Raw genomic sequence first — 17376 nt, forward strand, 5'->3', positions numbered from 1 at the left:
CATTTTGGGGACATTAAAAAGTGGGCGGAGCTACAAACAACCAATCAGATTTTCCCTATTGACTTCAATAAGAAACCTTTAAATTGCTGTCATTCTCACAGTATTTAAGCCAGAATACCCAAACTTGGCACCGTAGGTCATTGGGTGACTGGATTCAAAAAATAATGAAAAAGTGGGAGGAGTCTACAACGGCCAATCAAATTTCAGCCATTTGTTTAAATGGGAAAAATTCAAACTGCCGCTGCTCTTAGACTGTTAATGGCAGGGTTCCGAAACTTGGCACAGTTGGTCACTGGAGGACTGTGCCAATGTATATCTCATTTTGGGGGATGCTAAAAAGTGGGCGGAGCCACAAACAACCAATCAGATTTTCCCTATTGACTTCAATAAGAAACCTTTAAACAGCTGTCATTCTCACAGCACCCAAACTCGGCAGGGTGGGTCAGTGTGAGACAAAGGTCAAAATTTATAAAAGTGGGCGGAGTCTACACTCCACCCAGTTACTCCGCCCACTCCAGTTGTAAGCTACTGGTGGAGGCAAGAACACATCACACAATTTCCCCAGAAATTGTACCTTTTCTAGTTCTTAAATATAATAATAAAATACATCTACCTGATGTCCTCATCGGTCACCATAAATGCTTTGCACAACGGCTGAGAAGTGTTAAGCCACACTCCTGGGTTCTTCTCCACTGCGGCAGACAACTGCCCAGTGATTGGCATGGTGCTTGTATGTAAGGCACTTGCAATAGCGGAAAGGAGGGTTTCATCAGTACATCCAGGCCCTACCCCTAGGAATGGAAGCAAAGTCAGGAACACAATAGTTAGAAAGCTTGTGGGATAATTACAAAATATAATATAAAAAAACATATATATATTAAATAACATAAAAACACCTCACCTTGCAGCCCTTTGGGCAATTCCATAGTTTTAACAAGTTCCTCTGCTATGTCAAAAGCATTTAAACCACTCAGTTTCTTTTCCCAAAAAAGCTGTATTTTTCAGATAAAACAAGTACAAGGTTACTCCTGGGAAGGTGTACACCTCACACAATGTATTGAATACATTTTGAAATGAGTTACCTGACGTGGCTGGTCAACTGCTTTCTGGGGATCACTCTTCACTTTGTTGGTAGGATGGTTTGTCACCTTGGTGACTGGCTGCTTGAAGATAGAGGCAGTCTGTCTAACTGGAAGTGCTGTATTCAGATCAGGCTTTCCCTACAAAAAAATAAATAAAGTTAAGTTGTGAGATTAACATTAAAGCAGATCTAAAATGCAATTTTTTGTCATGTAAAAAAAATAAAATAAAAAAATATATATTTTTACACCTACAATGTGACCCATAATCTGTATAACTGCATTGAAAAACAAACTGAAATCATAGAGAGAGGAGGGGGGGGGGGGGAATAAAAAAAATAAAATAATGTGGTTGCATAAGTATGCACATCCTATTAAAATTGAGGATGTGTTCAGAATTAGCCAACACTTAACCACTTTCATGCCAGTGGACGATTTTAAGCCTCAGTCACACGTCCGTGCCTGTGCTCAAATGCATGAACAGGTTGGTTTTGTGTGTCTGTTTTTTGCTGTCCGTGTTGCATCCGTTTTTTACTGACACTGAACCGCTGAAAAATAATTTTCAAAGAATCGCTTCTTAAAGGGGTTGTCCGGGTTCAGAGCTGCTCCGATGAGCTCCCTGGCCCTGAGCGATTTCTTTTGTTTTCAATAACACATGGCCGGGCGGAAACTTCCGCCTGTCTGTGTGTTCGGTGACGTCACCGGCTCTGATGGGCGGGCTTTAGCCCTGCCCTCGCCATTTTACTGGCTAGGGCAGCGCTAAATCCCGCCCATCAGTGCCGGTGACGTCAACGGGGTTCCTGGCAGCCCCATGGAGAGCCCCAGTACGTCACCGGATCTCCAAAAAAAATGACTTTGCCCTGCACGGATTAGCTCATGTCAAGGGGGCTGCCGGGGTGAAAATGGAGGTATGTCCGGGTTCAACTCTGAACCCGGACAACCCCTTTAATGATCCGTGAAACACAGATGCAACAAGGATGGCATCCGTGGTTTTCACGGACCCATAGACTATAATGGGCATGATCGATCCGTGAACATGGACAAAATAGAGCATGCATTCGTGCAAAAAAAACTGACCCACGGACGTACTAAAACATGGATGTGTGAATACACACATTAAAATGAATAGTAACGTGTGCTGTCTGTGGAGAACACGTACAGCACACGTCCGTGAAACACTGGCGTGTGAATGAGGCTTTATACATCATGGCAGAAAGCATTTAACTGTAATCTCATGTATATAAGCGTCATTGCGATCTGCCGTCGTCCTGTGGCCTTACATTGTCATCCCAAAACCAGAAGAAACAAACTCAATGGGTGGCACCCAGGCTGTGGCAGGGAGGGGTTAATTTACATTTTTTTTTTAATAAAATAAAAAATTTATAAAAAAATGCATTAAAAAAATGAAAAAAAGATTAAATAAATAAATATTTGCAATATAGCAGACTAAGGGGCACATGATAAATGACCCTCTAAGTCTTTTTTGCGGGAAAAATAAAAATAAAAATCTAGGCATCCGATTTAGCTATATTTAGTGTAGCAAGTTTTTTTCCGTGTAAAATATACAATATGCAGGAGGAAAGGGCGATCAAATGAATTCACCTTCTAGGCCTCTGACGATTTTGTATAAAAAAAAATAAAAATACATTTCAAAGGCCTCACAGCCGAATAAATCCATTCGGCCCACCCAGTCATCATCTCCTCCTGCACTGCTGGTCTTTGTATTTGTAGTAACCCCCCCACACTGCCAGTCTATATAGTTGTTTTTTTTTTTTGTTTTTTTTTATTCAACAAAAATAAGAAGATAGAGGTTCAAATCAAAAATTGTCCATGAGGTTCGAAAAAAAATCTAAATTTTATTTTCTTCATTTATACAATATTTTTATTTTTTCTATTTATATTTTTTCTTCATTTAAACATTTTTTCTTTATTTATACAATATTTTATTGTATAAATGAAGAAAAATTGTTTGTGTTATTAAGGCAGGATGATTTTTCAAAAAAATAAAAAATTTAGATTTTTTTTTGTATATAAAATTTTTTTTTAAATAAAAAAAAATTTAAATGGCCAAATTTTCCAAACATGAATACCATAGGGAGACAAAGTCACTCTGAAGGGGTTTTTAAATGTTTTTTTGCATTGTACAACAAAAAAAGGTTAGCAAAATCCAAAATGCGCTCTAGTCTTTTGCAGTCGTTAAGTGGGCCTAAAAAATAATACAAATGGCATCCATTTTCATGGTACAAACATCGACGGTAATTATTTTAAAAATGTTTTGTATTGAAACCTTTTGTAACATTTAAAAAAAAATAAAAAATTTCTGCTTTTTCAGTTTTTGATTTATTTAAAAAATATCTGCCATCAAATGGCACAAAAGAAAGGTCTATGGCGTCTTGTGAAAAATAAAATCAAAAGGCATGTTAGGTTGGCTCAAAAATTACCTTCTTTTTTGGCCTTCAGATGTACCTAGGTTTTAGAGGAGAAAAATAAGAAAAAATACTTTATCAGACGTCAGTTCAGACCCTTAATTTTAATCAGACCCCAATGTTAAATGAGACCTTTGATCAGAACCCCAATCAGACCTCAGCTCAGACCCTAAATGTTAATCAGGCCCCCTGGTCCAGCCACCGCTCCCGAGATCTGCCGCGCTGTACTGTAACACAGCATAAGGTCACAAGGCATGCCTACGCATAAGGTCACACAGAGCAGGCAGTTAAGGCAGAAGACTACTAGGAAGCAGCAAGTACAGAGCCAGCACAAAACACTGTATTCATCTGCACTACAGTACTAGTGTAAAGCGCTCATTAGTATTTGCCCTATATGACGCACTTACATTCTCCCCCACATACTTTTAGGTAAGATCTAGACACATTCGTTTTCCTGCTGAACAACAAAGTTCTCACTACTTTTTCAGAAAAGTCGAACCCGAGCAGGGTAGATTCCTCAGAATCCATAATGACAATTTTACAATTCTGAGATCCGGATGGCAAATCGGGCCCTGGGTCAAAAGATCCAGTCTCTGGTGCAGAAGAATAGGGTCTTCCTGACTGAGGGATCTCAGAAGCCCGAACCAACAAGTACACTTTTCTGTATGAAATTTGGGAATTAGTGGAAACCGAGGGAACACATACACCAGATACAGAGACCGGTTGTGACTGAAGGCATCCACTGCCGCTGGCAAATCTCTTGGATTGAGGGAGAAGAATAAAAGAACTTTGTGATTTCTCCCTGAAGCAAGCAAGTCCAGGCCCGGAGTTCCCCAGTGATTCATGAACAACTGGAAAGAGTCTCATGAAAAGGGACCATTCCCCTGGATCCAGACTCCTGAGAAAATGTGCCTTTGTATTGAGAGATCCCCTTAGGTGTACTGCTAAAAGGGATTTTACATTCTTTTCAGGCAACTGAAGATTTGGTGTGACAGACTTTATAGATGACTGTGTGGCAATCTTTTAAATGACTGAGCTGTTCTCAGGGCCTCCCATGTTGCTTTTAGTTCCTTGTAATTGGATGAAAGAGGTTTTTTGCCATTGGTCCCGGTCCCCTGAAACACTTCTTGACCTGCATGGGCTCCCCAGCTCCAGGAGCTTGCATCTGTTAAAGAAAGGGCAGTTTTCTGATCCCAAAATACTCCGTTTTCTAGGTTTCTGTCTTGACCCCACCAATCCAGAGAGTTCCTCACCTCTTGGGTCAGGATAATCTTCTGCTCCACAGTCGTCGGAGATCTGTTCCATATCCTGAGAACAAACTGCTGAAGGGGTCTCATGTGAAACTGGGCCCAGGCTACCACGGGTATACATGAGGACAGGGTTACTCAAATCTTCATGCTTTCTCTTATAGTGCACATCGGGCTTCTCTGGAATCGGCGTATCATATTCTTCAGATCCTGAATCTTCTGAGCAGGGAGGAATGATCTTTGAAGATTGGAATCTAGCAAAATTCCAAGGAAATTTTTTTGACTTTCTGGTAACAGGCCATTACTGCTCATTTCCAGATTAATTTCACAGCCGACTTCACCGTCTCCATCTTAAATATTTGATATGCAATAAATTTGTTTAGTGGTTTTAGAATTATTATAGTCCTAAATTTTCCATTAGTTTTTTTATATGACAAAGTCTGGCGTAATGACCCCTGCCCTGTTATACCTAGGGAATTGGTTCTATTGCCCGTAAATGCAAAAAGTCTGCTATTCTTGAGCTCAGACAGGACTGTTGACCAGGACAGGAGGGAGAAAAGATTTTACACATTTTTGAGGGGGAGGAGAATGAAGTTCTATTTAATACTTTCTCTTAGTATGCTGATTATCCAAGGATTTGACATGGTCTGCTCCCAGATGTTTAAAAAGAAGCAGAGTCCCGTCCCCGTCCTTGTTTTGGGGTGGAGGAGGATTCCCCCTCGTTGGGATTAAAAAGGAATTTCCTTCTTTTACCCTCTTTTGCATAACCCCACCTGCCCATTTTTCCTTTTCCTTGTTTGTCATCGCGATAGTATTGTCTACCACGAAAAATTGGGTTCTGGAGCAAGATTTGTCCTCCGGAAACTCCTTCCCATCAGTGCCATTATCTAAGATCTTATCAAGGTCTGAATGTAACATCCCAGAGTTATGTTACGAAACTCTTTTACCCTGCATTGTAGCAGGGTAAAAGAGTTTCGTAACATTTACATTGTCATCTTGTGTAATTTTACATCACATCCTCACTAATGTGCATTCTAAGCCTTGTTAATTGTATATTGCTGCAATTTCAATGTGTTTAGCAGGGCCTTAGAGACAGTTCAGTGTTTCTAGGCTGGAATAGTACATTCCAGTTTAGCTCCCCCTCTGTGAGGAGGGCTGGAATGTTCCCACATCCTGCCTCATGGGGAGGGAAGGAAGTTAGAGCTCCCAGATATAGGGATCCAAAGCCAGGATTGTGTCTCGGCTGAGACAATTAATCATCATTTCCAGCCTGAACCTTGCAGCCTCAGCTGGTGAAAGCAAGCAGCCACGTCCAGAACTCCAGTGAGAAGCATACCCTGTGAGCACAACTGTGAGTACCGTCCAGAGACCAGGAGAAGCCAAATTCCTCCTCAGCTAGTCAGTCCTCAAGATAGCAGAAGATAGTAAGTGCAGAAGATATTAATTCCTGCCACATTACAGAGCCACAAGCAGACGACTTATCCTGCAAAGAGCTCCAGGAACATGATAGAGCAGAAGCCAATTCCTGCCACACATTGCCAATACCTGCTGGGACTTCAGGCTAATGCTGTATCTCATGTGGATTAATGCTGCAACAAGTAAAGACCAGTTTGAACTTCACCCAAAATCTGGATCTGAATTATTGAGGCAAATCCCTCAATTTCTCCTACTAGCACAACACTCATTTTATTGCAAGTGAGCCAGGATCCAGGAGTCTAGCCGTACCCAGGTAGGAGACACCATTGACACTATTGCCATTGCCACACAGAGACATTACACCACTCTGGCATTCCTAACCTGGTATGTGAGTTACAACACCTTGAAAGGGCCCTGTGTTAGTACCCTGCACACTCTGCAATTGGCGTCACAAACAAAACCATTAACTATCACTTACACCTGACCCACCCATTGCATATTATTGGCATCAGAGTGGATTTTCCCAATCCGGCTTACTGCATGGACAAAACACGTATTGACCACGAAAAGGCACGGAAATTTGTTTTTAGATGCCTTGTCCCCAGACCAGGCCTATAACCAAAGAACTCTCCGAATAGTATTGGAGAGTATGGCAGAGCAGGTAGAAAGACGAACTGACACAATGTAGACATCCGCTAAAAAACTGGTCACCATCTTCAGGAGTGGAAGGCTACCTAAAATCTGATCCCTAGGGGTCTTATTCACTAGGTGAACCTCCAACTGTTCTAGCCAGACATTTAGAGTGCGGGCTACATATGTTGCAGCCACCCCAAACTTCAATAACACAGCTGTGGCTTCCCAAGTTCATTTTAGAAGGCTTTCCACCTTTCTATCCATAGGGTCTTTCAGCTGGGCCGCATCTCCAAAAGGGAAGCACCGTGCAATTAGCTACTTTAGCTACAGGTGAGTCCACCCTAGGGATTGATTCCCAGTCAGTGCAAAGTTCCTCATCAAATGGGTAGAGTGTTAATTCCGCATTTTTGCCACTCCGCTCCGATTAAATTTTTGCACATTGTCAGGAACTAGAAATACAGATCTGGGTCTCTCTGAGAGAGCCTTAGCTGTACAGTCCTTACAAAGGAGCTCAGTCCCAGAGGAAGGTAAACGTTTGGAGCATAACCCACACTTCCTGGATTTTAACTTAGCGGAGGAGGATGATGCCTTTACTCCCTAAAAATACAAGGGAGAGTAGGGCTAGCAACGACAGGATATTACAGCACAAAGGGAGCCTGAGGTCAGGCTACTCACTGTTCCCTGAACGGTGGCAGGCTCTGGTCCTGACCCCGGCTCATGGCAATAGTCCTGTTCACGCTGTCGCTGCTGCACAGAAGGGTGCTCAATGCTTGGCACCATCTTCTCACAGGCCCTGCGCTTTACACACATATGGCCTGTGCAAGGACCTGGGAGCATCACCACCTGGCGGACGGAGGGAATTGAGTCATAGCGTCGCTCCAGCCACCCTGCCTCTGTGCATTAAACCCTCCTGGGCCGCTGCAGCAGGGAACTTTGCGAGGGGACACAGAACCAGCTGGGTCCCAGGCACAGGCCTTGATGGAGGGAGAGATAGCAAGACCCTGGATGCAGCCCCCAGCCTGACAATTATAAGTTAAAAAAAATATGTACTGCCAGGAAACCCTCAGAGTCTACCAGCACCTCTCTGATAATTCCTTCCCTAGCAGAGCAGGAAAAACCACTAGTGGTGGAGGGAAGGGGGGGGGGGGGGGGGGGGGATTTAAACCTGTTTTTACCTGTTTTTTCCTGTCCTATTAGAGGAAAGTCAGTCTCAGGACGTGCTGTCATGGAGACAGCTGGCTAAAGACGTGCTAATAGCGCTACAGTCACCACTGCGCACACCTCCTGCATACTAGAGAGGACTTTTATAATGAAAGTACTCACTAGTATTCGTAATTTATATACATACATAGTATCGCTATAATCGTCCTGACCCAAAAAGTAAAGTTATTGTGTTATTTTTATACTGCAATGGCAACAGAGCAAAATTTACAACATGAAAAAGCAATGGCCGAATAGTCCCATTCCACTCCAGAGAAAGTTGAAAGTTAATCAATGATTGTGTACCCGAAAATGGTGCAATAAAAACTACAAATTGTCCCGCAAAAAACTAGCATTGAGAGAAGAATTACAGTTCTTGGAATGCAACGAGCAAAAATAAATAAATAAAAATAGTTGCTTGTTCAATAAGACCCACAAGGCATATAGAATGAGTTAAATACCTTGGCCTGATTCATCCCATCATATCGCATGCGCTGTCTGTTCTTGTTAATTTTGCTCATCAACATTTTTCCTGTACGAAAGTCAAATGTGCTTAGGTCCATGGAGTTTCCAAGATAACGTGCCAGCTGTGGCTTACTACGGAACTTCTTACCACTTGGGCTGAAAAAGAAGGATACTATGGTCAACACAATAATTAACCTACACATAATTTCCCTGATTTTACGCATGTTTTAGGCTAGTTTCACACTAGCGGCAACCTTCTCCGGCAGGCTGTTCCAGCGGGTGAAACAGCCTGCTCGATCCGTGCTACAGCTAGTGCACTGTGCCAATGGAGGTCTGGTCTGGTTCCATTCACTATAATGAATATACCAAGTTGAACAAATCTAAAGGCTTCAGAGATTTCTAGTGCTGATCCACACCTGCATCCCAAGGGACATAAAAACAACTGGCGAAGGTAAGAGGGCGGAGGTTTTTAAAGCTCCGGTCTCCTAGTTGTTTCCAGTGCCTAGGGAGGCGGAGTACCCTCCGGGTGGTGCCGTTGTGGAGGCCTGGGGAAAAAGTAAAGTAGTTTTCTTCCCCTGCTACCCACTATGTTTCCTCATAAATTACCATGGCATCAACCTGTAGTTCTGAGCCTTTGTTAGGTCGAGCATGCTCAGTTTGTTGCCATCAATTCTGTAGCTAATGATTACTCAGTAGAGGGGGCGTGACTGGACCAATATCAGGTAGCCAATCAATAAACATCAACACTCATGAACAAGCACAAACTCACAGCAGGAAGGCTAGGGATTGTGGGGATTGTAGTTCTGTGAGGGAAGATCAGGCACCATTATACTCTGTGTTCATGCTCACACAGGAGCTAAACAAATTCTGGTTGGGTCACAGCTTGAAGCCTTAATGCAGTTTTTCAAAAGATAAGTTACTTTACTGGAATACCCCTTTAATGTCTAAACTGCTGGAAACAAAAGTGAGTACACCACTAAAAGAAAATAGCCAAATTGTGCTCCAATTAGCAATTTTCCCTCCCTGATGTCATGTGACTCAGTGTTACAAGATCACAGGTGTGTTAAACAAGGACTGTTTAACAGACTAGTGTGTCTTACCTACAGTCAAGCATGGTGGTGGGAGTTTCATGGTTTGGGGCTGAATGAGTGCTGCCGGCTGTGGGGAGCCACAGTTCATTGAGGGAACCATAAGTGCCAACATATACTGTGACATACTGAAGCAAAGTATGATCCCCTCCCTTCGGAAACTGGGTGGCAGGGCAGTATTCCAACATGATAACGACCCCAAAACACCTCCAGACCAACCACTGACTTGCTGAGAGTAAAGGTGCTGGACTGACCAAGCATGTCACCAGACCTAAAACCCTATTGAGCATCTGTGGAGCATCCTCAAACTGTAGGTGGAGGAGCACAAGGTCTCTAACATCCACCAGCTCAGTGATGTCATCAGAGGAGTGGAAGATGATTCCAGTGGCAACCTGTGAGCTCTAGTGAACTCCATGCCCAAGAGAGTTAAGGCAGCGCTGGAAAAATAATTTGGGCCACACAAAAGATTGACACTTTGGGCACTTTTGTGGCCAGCGGTTTAGAATTTATAGGCTGTGTGTTGAGTTATTTTGAGGGCATACCAAATGTACACTGTTATAAAGCGTTTTCATGGGAAAACACTGAGGATATGAGACTGATACAATGGAAAGTAGTCAGTGTATGGCTTGTACACTGATACAATGGAAAGTAGTCGGTGTACAAGCCATACACTGACTACTTTCCATTGTATCAAAGTCTCATATCCTCAGTGTTTTCCCCATGAAAAGATAGAATAAAATATTTACAAAAATATTAGGGGTGTACTCATTTTTGTGGCTGGGACCATATGACCTCTACAGCGCCTCTTCAGGGGTCACATACAACGCAATTTTTAAAAAAGGGCAGTTGAAGCTTAAAAGGCTATGTACACAGCGGCGATCGTTCGCTGGCAGGCTGGAGATGTGATTTTTTTTAACCCCTAACAGGTATATTAGACGCTGTTTTGATAACAGCGTCTAATATACCTGCTACCTGGTCCTCTGGTGGTCCCTTTTGCTTGGATCGACCACCAGAGGACACAGGTAGCTCAGTAAAGTAGCACCAAACACCACACTACACATCTGAATAGAGCCTTACAGGGGGGTGATCACCTCATATACACTCCGTGATCACCCCCTGTCATTGATCACCCCCCTGTAAGGCTCCATTCAGACGTCCGTATGTGTTTTGCGGATCCGATCCACGTATCCGTGGATCCGTAAAAAAGTCATACGGACGTCTGAATGGAGCCTTACAGGGGGGTGATCAATGACAGGGGGTGATCAGGGAGTGTATATGAGGTGATCACCCCCCTGTCATTGATCACCCCCCTGTAAGGCTCCATTCAGACATTTTTTTTTGGCCCAAGTTAGCGGAAATAGAAAAAACAAAACAAACAAAAAAAAAAAACTAAAAAACTAACAAAGTCTCATATTCCACTAACTTGTGTCAAAAAATAAAATCTCACATGAACTCACCATACCCCTCACGGAATCCAAATGCGTAATTTTTTTTAGACATTTATATTCCAGACTTCTCACGCTTTAGGGCCCCTAAAATGCCAGGGCAGTATAAATACCCCACATGTGACCCCATTTCGGAAAGAAGACACCCCAAGGTATTCCGTGAGGGGCATATTGAGTCCATGAAAGATTTAAATTTTTGTCCCAAGTTAGCGGAAAGGGAGACTTTGTGAGAAAATACAAAAAAAAAAAAAAATCAATTTCCGCTAACTTGTGCCAACCATGCCCCTCATTGAATACCTTGGGGTGTCTTCTTTCCAAAATGGGGTCACATGTGGGGTATTTATACTGCCCTGGTATTTTAGGGGCCCGAAAGAGTGAGAAGAAGTCTGGGATCCAAATGTCTAAAAATGCCCTCCTAAAAGGAATTTGGGCCGCTTTGCGCATCTAGGCTGCAAAAAAAAGTCACACATCTGGTATCGCCGTACTCAGGAGAAGTTGGGGAATGTGTTTTGGGGTGTCATTTTACATATACCCATGCTGGGTGAGATAAATATCTTGGTCAAATGCTCACCCAGCATGGGTATATGTAAAATGACACCCCAAAACACATTCCCCAACTTCTCCTGAGTACGGCGATACCAGATGTGTGACACTTTTTTGCAGCCTAGGTGGGCAAAGGGGCACACATTCCAAAGAGCACCTTTCGGATTTCACCGGTCATTTTTTACAGATTTTGATTGCAAACTTCTTCTCACGCATATGGGCCCCTAAAATGCCAGGGCAGTATAACTACCCCACAAGTGACCCCATTTTGGGAAGAAGACACCTCAGGGTATTCCGTGAGAGGCACGGAGAGTTCCTAGAATTTTTTATTTTTGTCACAAGTTAGTGGAATATGAGACTCTGTAAGAAAAAAATAAAATAGAAAATAAATCATTTTCCGCTAACTTGTGACAAAAAATAAAAAGTTCTATGAACTCACTATGCCCATCAGTGAATACCTTAGGGTGTCTACTTTCCGAAATGGGGTCATTTGTGGGGTGTTTGTACTGTCTGGGCATTGTAGAATCTCAGGAAACATGACAGGTGCTCAGAAAGTCAGAGCTGTTTCAAAAAGCGGAAATTCACATTTTTGTACCATAGTTTGTAAACGCAATAACTTTTACCCAAACCATTTTTTTTTTTAACCCAAACATTTTTTTTTAGGCCTCATGCACACGACAGTTGTGTGCATCCGTGGCCGTTGTGCCGTTTTCCGTCTTTTTTCGCGGACCCATTGACTTTCAATGGGTCCGTGGAAAAAAAAAAAAAAATATGAAAATGCACAGTTTTGCAGCCGAGGCCGTGATCAGTGTATCCTGTCCGTCAAAAAAATATGACCTGTCCTATTTTTTGGACGGACAACGATTCACGGTCCCATTCAAGTCAATGGGTCCGTGAAACAACACGGATGCACACAAGATTGGCATCCGTGTCCATGATCCGTGGCCATAGGTTGCTTTCATACAGACGGATCCGAAGATCCGTCTGCATAAAAACTTTTTCAGATCTAAGTTTTCACTTCATGAAAACTCATATCCGACAGTATATTCTAACACAGAAGCGTTCCCATGGTGATGGGGACGCTTCTAGTTAGCATACACTACAAACTGTGTACAAGACTTCCCCCTGCTGCCTGGCAGCACCCGATCTCTTACAGGGGGCCGTGATCAGCACAATTAACCCCTTCAGGTGCGGCACCTGAAGGGGTTAATTGTACTATTATATCCCCCTGTAAGAGCTCCCCCCCCCCTCTCCAGTTTGAATTTTATTGGTGGCCAGTGCAGCCCCCCCCTCCCTCTATTGTAATAAATCGTTGGTGGCACAGTGTGCGCCCACCATCGCCGCCCCCCCTATTGTAATAAATCGTTGGTGGCACAGTGTGCGCCCACCATCGCCGCCCCCCCCCCCTATTGTAATAAATCGTTGGTGGCACAGTGTGCGCCCACCATCGCCCCCCCCTCCCTCCCTCTATTGTAATAAATCGTTGGTGGCACAGTGTGCGCACGATATATTACAATAGAGAGAGGGAGGGGGGGGGACGATGGTGGGTGCACACTGTGCCACCAACGATTTATTACAATAGAGGGAGGGGGGGGCGATGGTGGGCGCACACTGTGCCACCAACGATTTATTACAATAGAGGGAGGGAGGGGCGATGGGGGGCGCACACTGTGCCACCAACGATTTATTACAATAGAGGGAGGGGGGGGCCGCACTGGCCACCAATGATATTCAAACTGGGGGGGGTCTGCCCCCTGCTGCCCGGCAGCCCTGATCTCTTACAGGGGAATATGATAGTACAATTAACCCCTTCAGGTGCGGCACCCGAGGAGTTAATTATGCTGATCACGGCCCCCTGTAAGAGATCGGGTGCTGCCAGGCAGCAGGGGGCAGTCATGTACACAGTTTTTCAGTATATTCTAACTTGAAGCGTCCCCATCACCATGGGAACGCCTCTGTGTTAGAATATACTGTCGGATCTGAGTTTCACGATGTAGCTCGTATCCGACAGTATATTTTAACATAGAGGCGTTCCCATGGTGATGGGGACGCTTCAAGTTATGTTCGGGTGGCCGCCTGGCCGTGCGGAGGCAAGCGGATCCGTCCAGACTTACAATGTAAGTCAATGGGGATGGATCCATTTGAAGATGACACACTGTGGCTCAATTTTCAAACGGATCCGTCCCCCATTGACTTTCAATGTAAAGTCTGGACGGATCCGTCTGAGGCTACTTTCACACATAGAAATGTTTTAACAATATAATTCAGACGGATCCGCTCTGAACGGAGCCACCGTCTGCATTATATGAATGCAAGTGTGAAAGTAAAGGGACTCCTGACTTTACATTGAAAGTCAATGGGGACGGATCCGTTTGCAATTGCACCATATTGTGTCAACGTCAAATGGATCCGTCCCCATTGACTTGCATTGTAATTCAGGACGGATCCGTTTGGCTCCGCACGGCCAGGTGGACACCAAAACGACTTTTTTTTTCATGTCCGTGGATCCTCCAAAAATCAAGGAAGCCATGGACGAAAAAACGGTCACGGATCACGGACCCACGGACCCCGTTTTTGCGGACCGTGAAAAAAAACTGTCGTGTGCATGAGGCCTTAATCAAAGACACGTAGAACAATAAATTTAGCGAGAAATTTATATATGGATGTCTTTTTTTTTTTTGCTAAATTTTACAACTGGAAAATGTCAATTTTTTGCAAAAAAAATCGTTAAATTTAGATTAATAACAAAAAAAGTAAAAATGTCATCAGCAATGAAATACCACCAAATGAAAGCTCTATTAGTGAGAAGAAAAGGAGGTAAAATTCATTTGGGTGGTAAGTTGCATGACCGAGCAATAAACGGTGAAAGTGTAGTGTACAAGTGTAAAAAGTGGCCTGGTCATTAAGGGGGTTTCAGCTAGGGGGGTTGAAGTGGTTAAAGGGTTTCTACCACCAGAAATACTGTTATGTAGCTGACTGACATTAGCGATTTGCTAATGTCAGCACTACATAACAGTATGTTTCTAACAGTAGTTCTTGCAGCCGTTTTTGTTAAAAACTAACTTTTATAGAAATGCTAATGAGCCTCTAGATGCTATGTGGGCATCATTAGCACCTAGAGGGCTCCGTTCACTAACCATTTCAGCCGCCCATCGCGTCCCTCCAGCCCGCCCCACTCCTGTTGATTGACGTGAAACTTCTCAGTATCGAGTACCAATTCCCGCGCCTGCGCCGCACACTTCTGTATTTGGCGCAGGCGCAGTGAGTGAATGCTGCGCTCCTGGTGCCGGCTTCCTCATTTTTGTTTTTTAACAAAGATGTTTATTTGCATTGTGTCACGAGCTTGCAAAATTTACATTACAGTATCATCCAATACATAATAACTGTACAATAGGTGACACATCTCCATCGAAATCCATCCGCATAACACAATACATTTTATATTCCCCCCCCCCCCTTCCCCAATCCCTTTCCCCCCACCCCCCTCCCCCAATGTAATCGAACAAATGATCCCAACACACCGAGCACAACTGGCAAGGGTTAACCCACCTCTCTGAGCACTGCCTTATTTGCCACTAACACTAGACTCTTGTCCTAACTCTCCTTTGTCACCTCTCGCTTGTCTCTTCCCAAGACCCTAACGATCACAGACTTTCAACCTACCCAGCTTTCCTTTGATATCCTCCTGCAAATACCAGGCTGTCAGGGTGAACGGTCTCATGATCCTTAATGATTCCGCCTCCTCCATGAAATGTAACAGGAATTTTTTCCAGGTGTTGTACAACTTCCTTCCAAATGTTTCCTTCTTACCTATTGCTTCTAACCACTCCAGATGGAGCATATGCCTCAAACGCCTTAAAAACTCAGACTTTGATGGTACCTTTGGCTCCAACCATACAGATAGCAAGCATCTCGTAGCCTCAAGAACTATCCTATGACCCATTGCTGTAAGGCCCCTATTCTGCTCACTTCCACCTTCAGTCGACTCCACCTGCTTACCCGCATGTAGCATTGCTACCTGAATGTCTAATTCCTCATTAAAATTACTACCATCCCGTAAAACCAGTCCCACCATCTTCCAATATTCCTCCAATTTAGTGCAGCTCCACAGCCCATGTACAAGGTCAGTTTTAGGGGTGGAACATCTAGGACAGGCCACCAACCTATCCGGTTTCGCACTAGTGGCCGGCATGTCAAATCCATACAGGGCATGATGTATAATTTTAAAGTGGGTCTCCCTCATTGTCTCATTTACCACTGCCTTGTGCAGGGCTGCAATACCGTTCCTCACTATTGGGTAAACCTCCTCCAGGCCTAATTTGTTCCCCCATCTCCCGAACAATCCCTGGGAGAAAGAGTCCTCCCAATGGCATCTCAGACTACCGTATATGAGCGATATAGATTGCCTGTTGCCAGAGATAATGAGTGTATCGAATTTGTGCCGAACCCATTCACCAGCCATGTTAGTAGCCAGACTCTTACAATAGTGCCTGACCTGCAGATATGGGAACAAATCAGATCCAGTCAGCCCCCACCTATCCGTTAGTTCTCGTAGAGTCGCCCACCTGCTCTCCTGAGTATGGAACAAGTCCCCTACTGTCTTCAATCCCTTGATTTTCCACTCCCGCAACGACCGCTCCGACTGCCCTGGAAGAAAAGCTGGATTATTGCACAAAGGAAGGTGTTTCGAGATCTGACATGGCAGTCTATATATCTTTCTGAGGTTCTTCCATGTTACAATGGAATCACGTAGTATTAGCGAACACCTAGCTAAGCGTGGGAGTAGGGATATTTTGGTATGCACTAAAGCCTTTAAATCCCATGGCGCCGCTAGCTGCTTTTCCAACTTCAGATTAGAGTAGTGGGAAGTCTCATTTAACCAATCAGGTGCCTACTCAGACAAGCCAAATTGTAGCCCCTAACGTCAGGAACACTTAGCCCTCCGATCTCCCTTCGCAATTTCAGCTTCCTCAACGATATCCTCGGCTTTTTACCATTCCAAATGAATTTTATAAAACATCCCTCCAAGCTCCTCACATCTGCATGTCTCAGAAGCACCGGTATGGTTTGAAGTGGATACATCAATTTAGACACTGCTAGCATTTTGATTAAATGACACCTCCCCATTAACGACAGCGGTAACTTCTGCCACCTGGCTAGGTCATCCCTAATTTTGTTGAGCAAAGGTGGATAATTTAGCTGATAAATGGAGTGCGGTGTCCGGCCAATTCTTATACCTAGGTATTTGATTTGGGATTTTATTAAGGAACCCATTATGCCCTTGTTCCCGTCCGTCCCAAGCCTATTGTTCTGGCCTAGTGGTAAAAGTTCACATTTTGACATATTAACTTTGTATCCGGAATACTTCCCGAACCTCTCCAATGCCTCAAAGACGTTTTCGATTTGTCCCTGTGGGTTTGACATAAATAGGATTACATCATCGGCAAATAATGACGCTTTCACTTGCGCCTTGCCCACCTTAATCCCCTCAAATAAGTCAGACCTGCATAATTCCCTAGCCAGCGGTTCTAATGCCAAATTAAATAATAATGGGGATAGAGGGCAACCCTGTCTGGTCCCCTTCTGTAAGTCGAATGGTTTGGACAGGTGGCCTTGCGTATATACCCTCGCCTGTGGTCTATGATACATCTGCGACAAGACTCCCCTAAAAGCCCCTGTAATCTCCATTTTATCTAGGACCGCCTCCAGCCATGCCCACCGAACATTGTCAAATGCTTTCTCAGCATCTAATGTGAGCATGGCTGGTGACTCCCCCTTCTCTGGATCATGTTGCACCCTGTCCATAACGGTAAGTACTGCCCTGATATTTGTCA

General features: G+C 44.0%; 1 protein-coding gene across 3 annotated transcripts in view; it reads right to left on the reverse strand.

Annotated features, from left to right (window-relative positions):
• LOC122946595 (methyl-CpG-binding domain protein 3-like) overlaps nt 1–17376 on the reverse strand; it is a 180653-nt gene that overhangs the window by 86100 nt on the left and 77177 nt on the right. For all 3 annotated transcript variants that reach the window (XM_044306340.1, XM_044306321.1, XM_044306330.1), the window contains exons 2-5: nt 8463–8622; nt 1083–1220; nt 902–992; nt 614–791 (exon numbers count right to left, since the gene is read on the reverse strand). In XM_044306340.1, coding sequence (XP_044162275.1) covers nt 614–791; nt 902–992; nt 1083–1220; nt 8463–8622 — 567 coding nt within the window. The remainder of the gene's footprint in view (nt 1–613; nt 792–901; nt 993–1082; nt 1221–8462; nt 8623–17376) is intronic.

The sequence above is a fragment of the Bufo gargarizans genome, chromosome 1 (genome assembly GCF_014858855.1).
Source record: "Bufo gargarizans isolate SCDJY-AF-19 chromosome 1, ASM1485885v1, whole genome shotgun sequence".
NCBI lineage: Eukaryota > Metazoa > Chordata > Amphibia > Anura > Bufonidae > Bufo > Bufo gargarizans.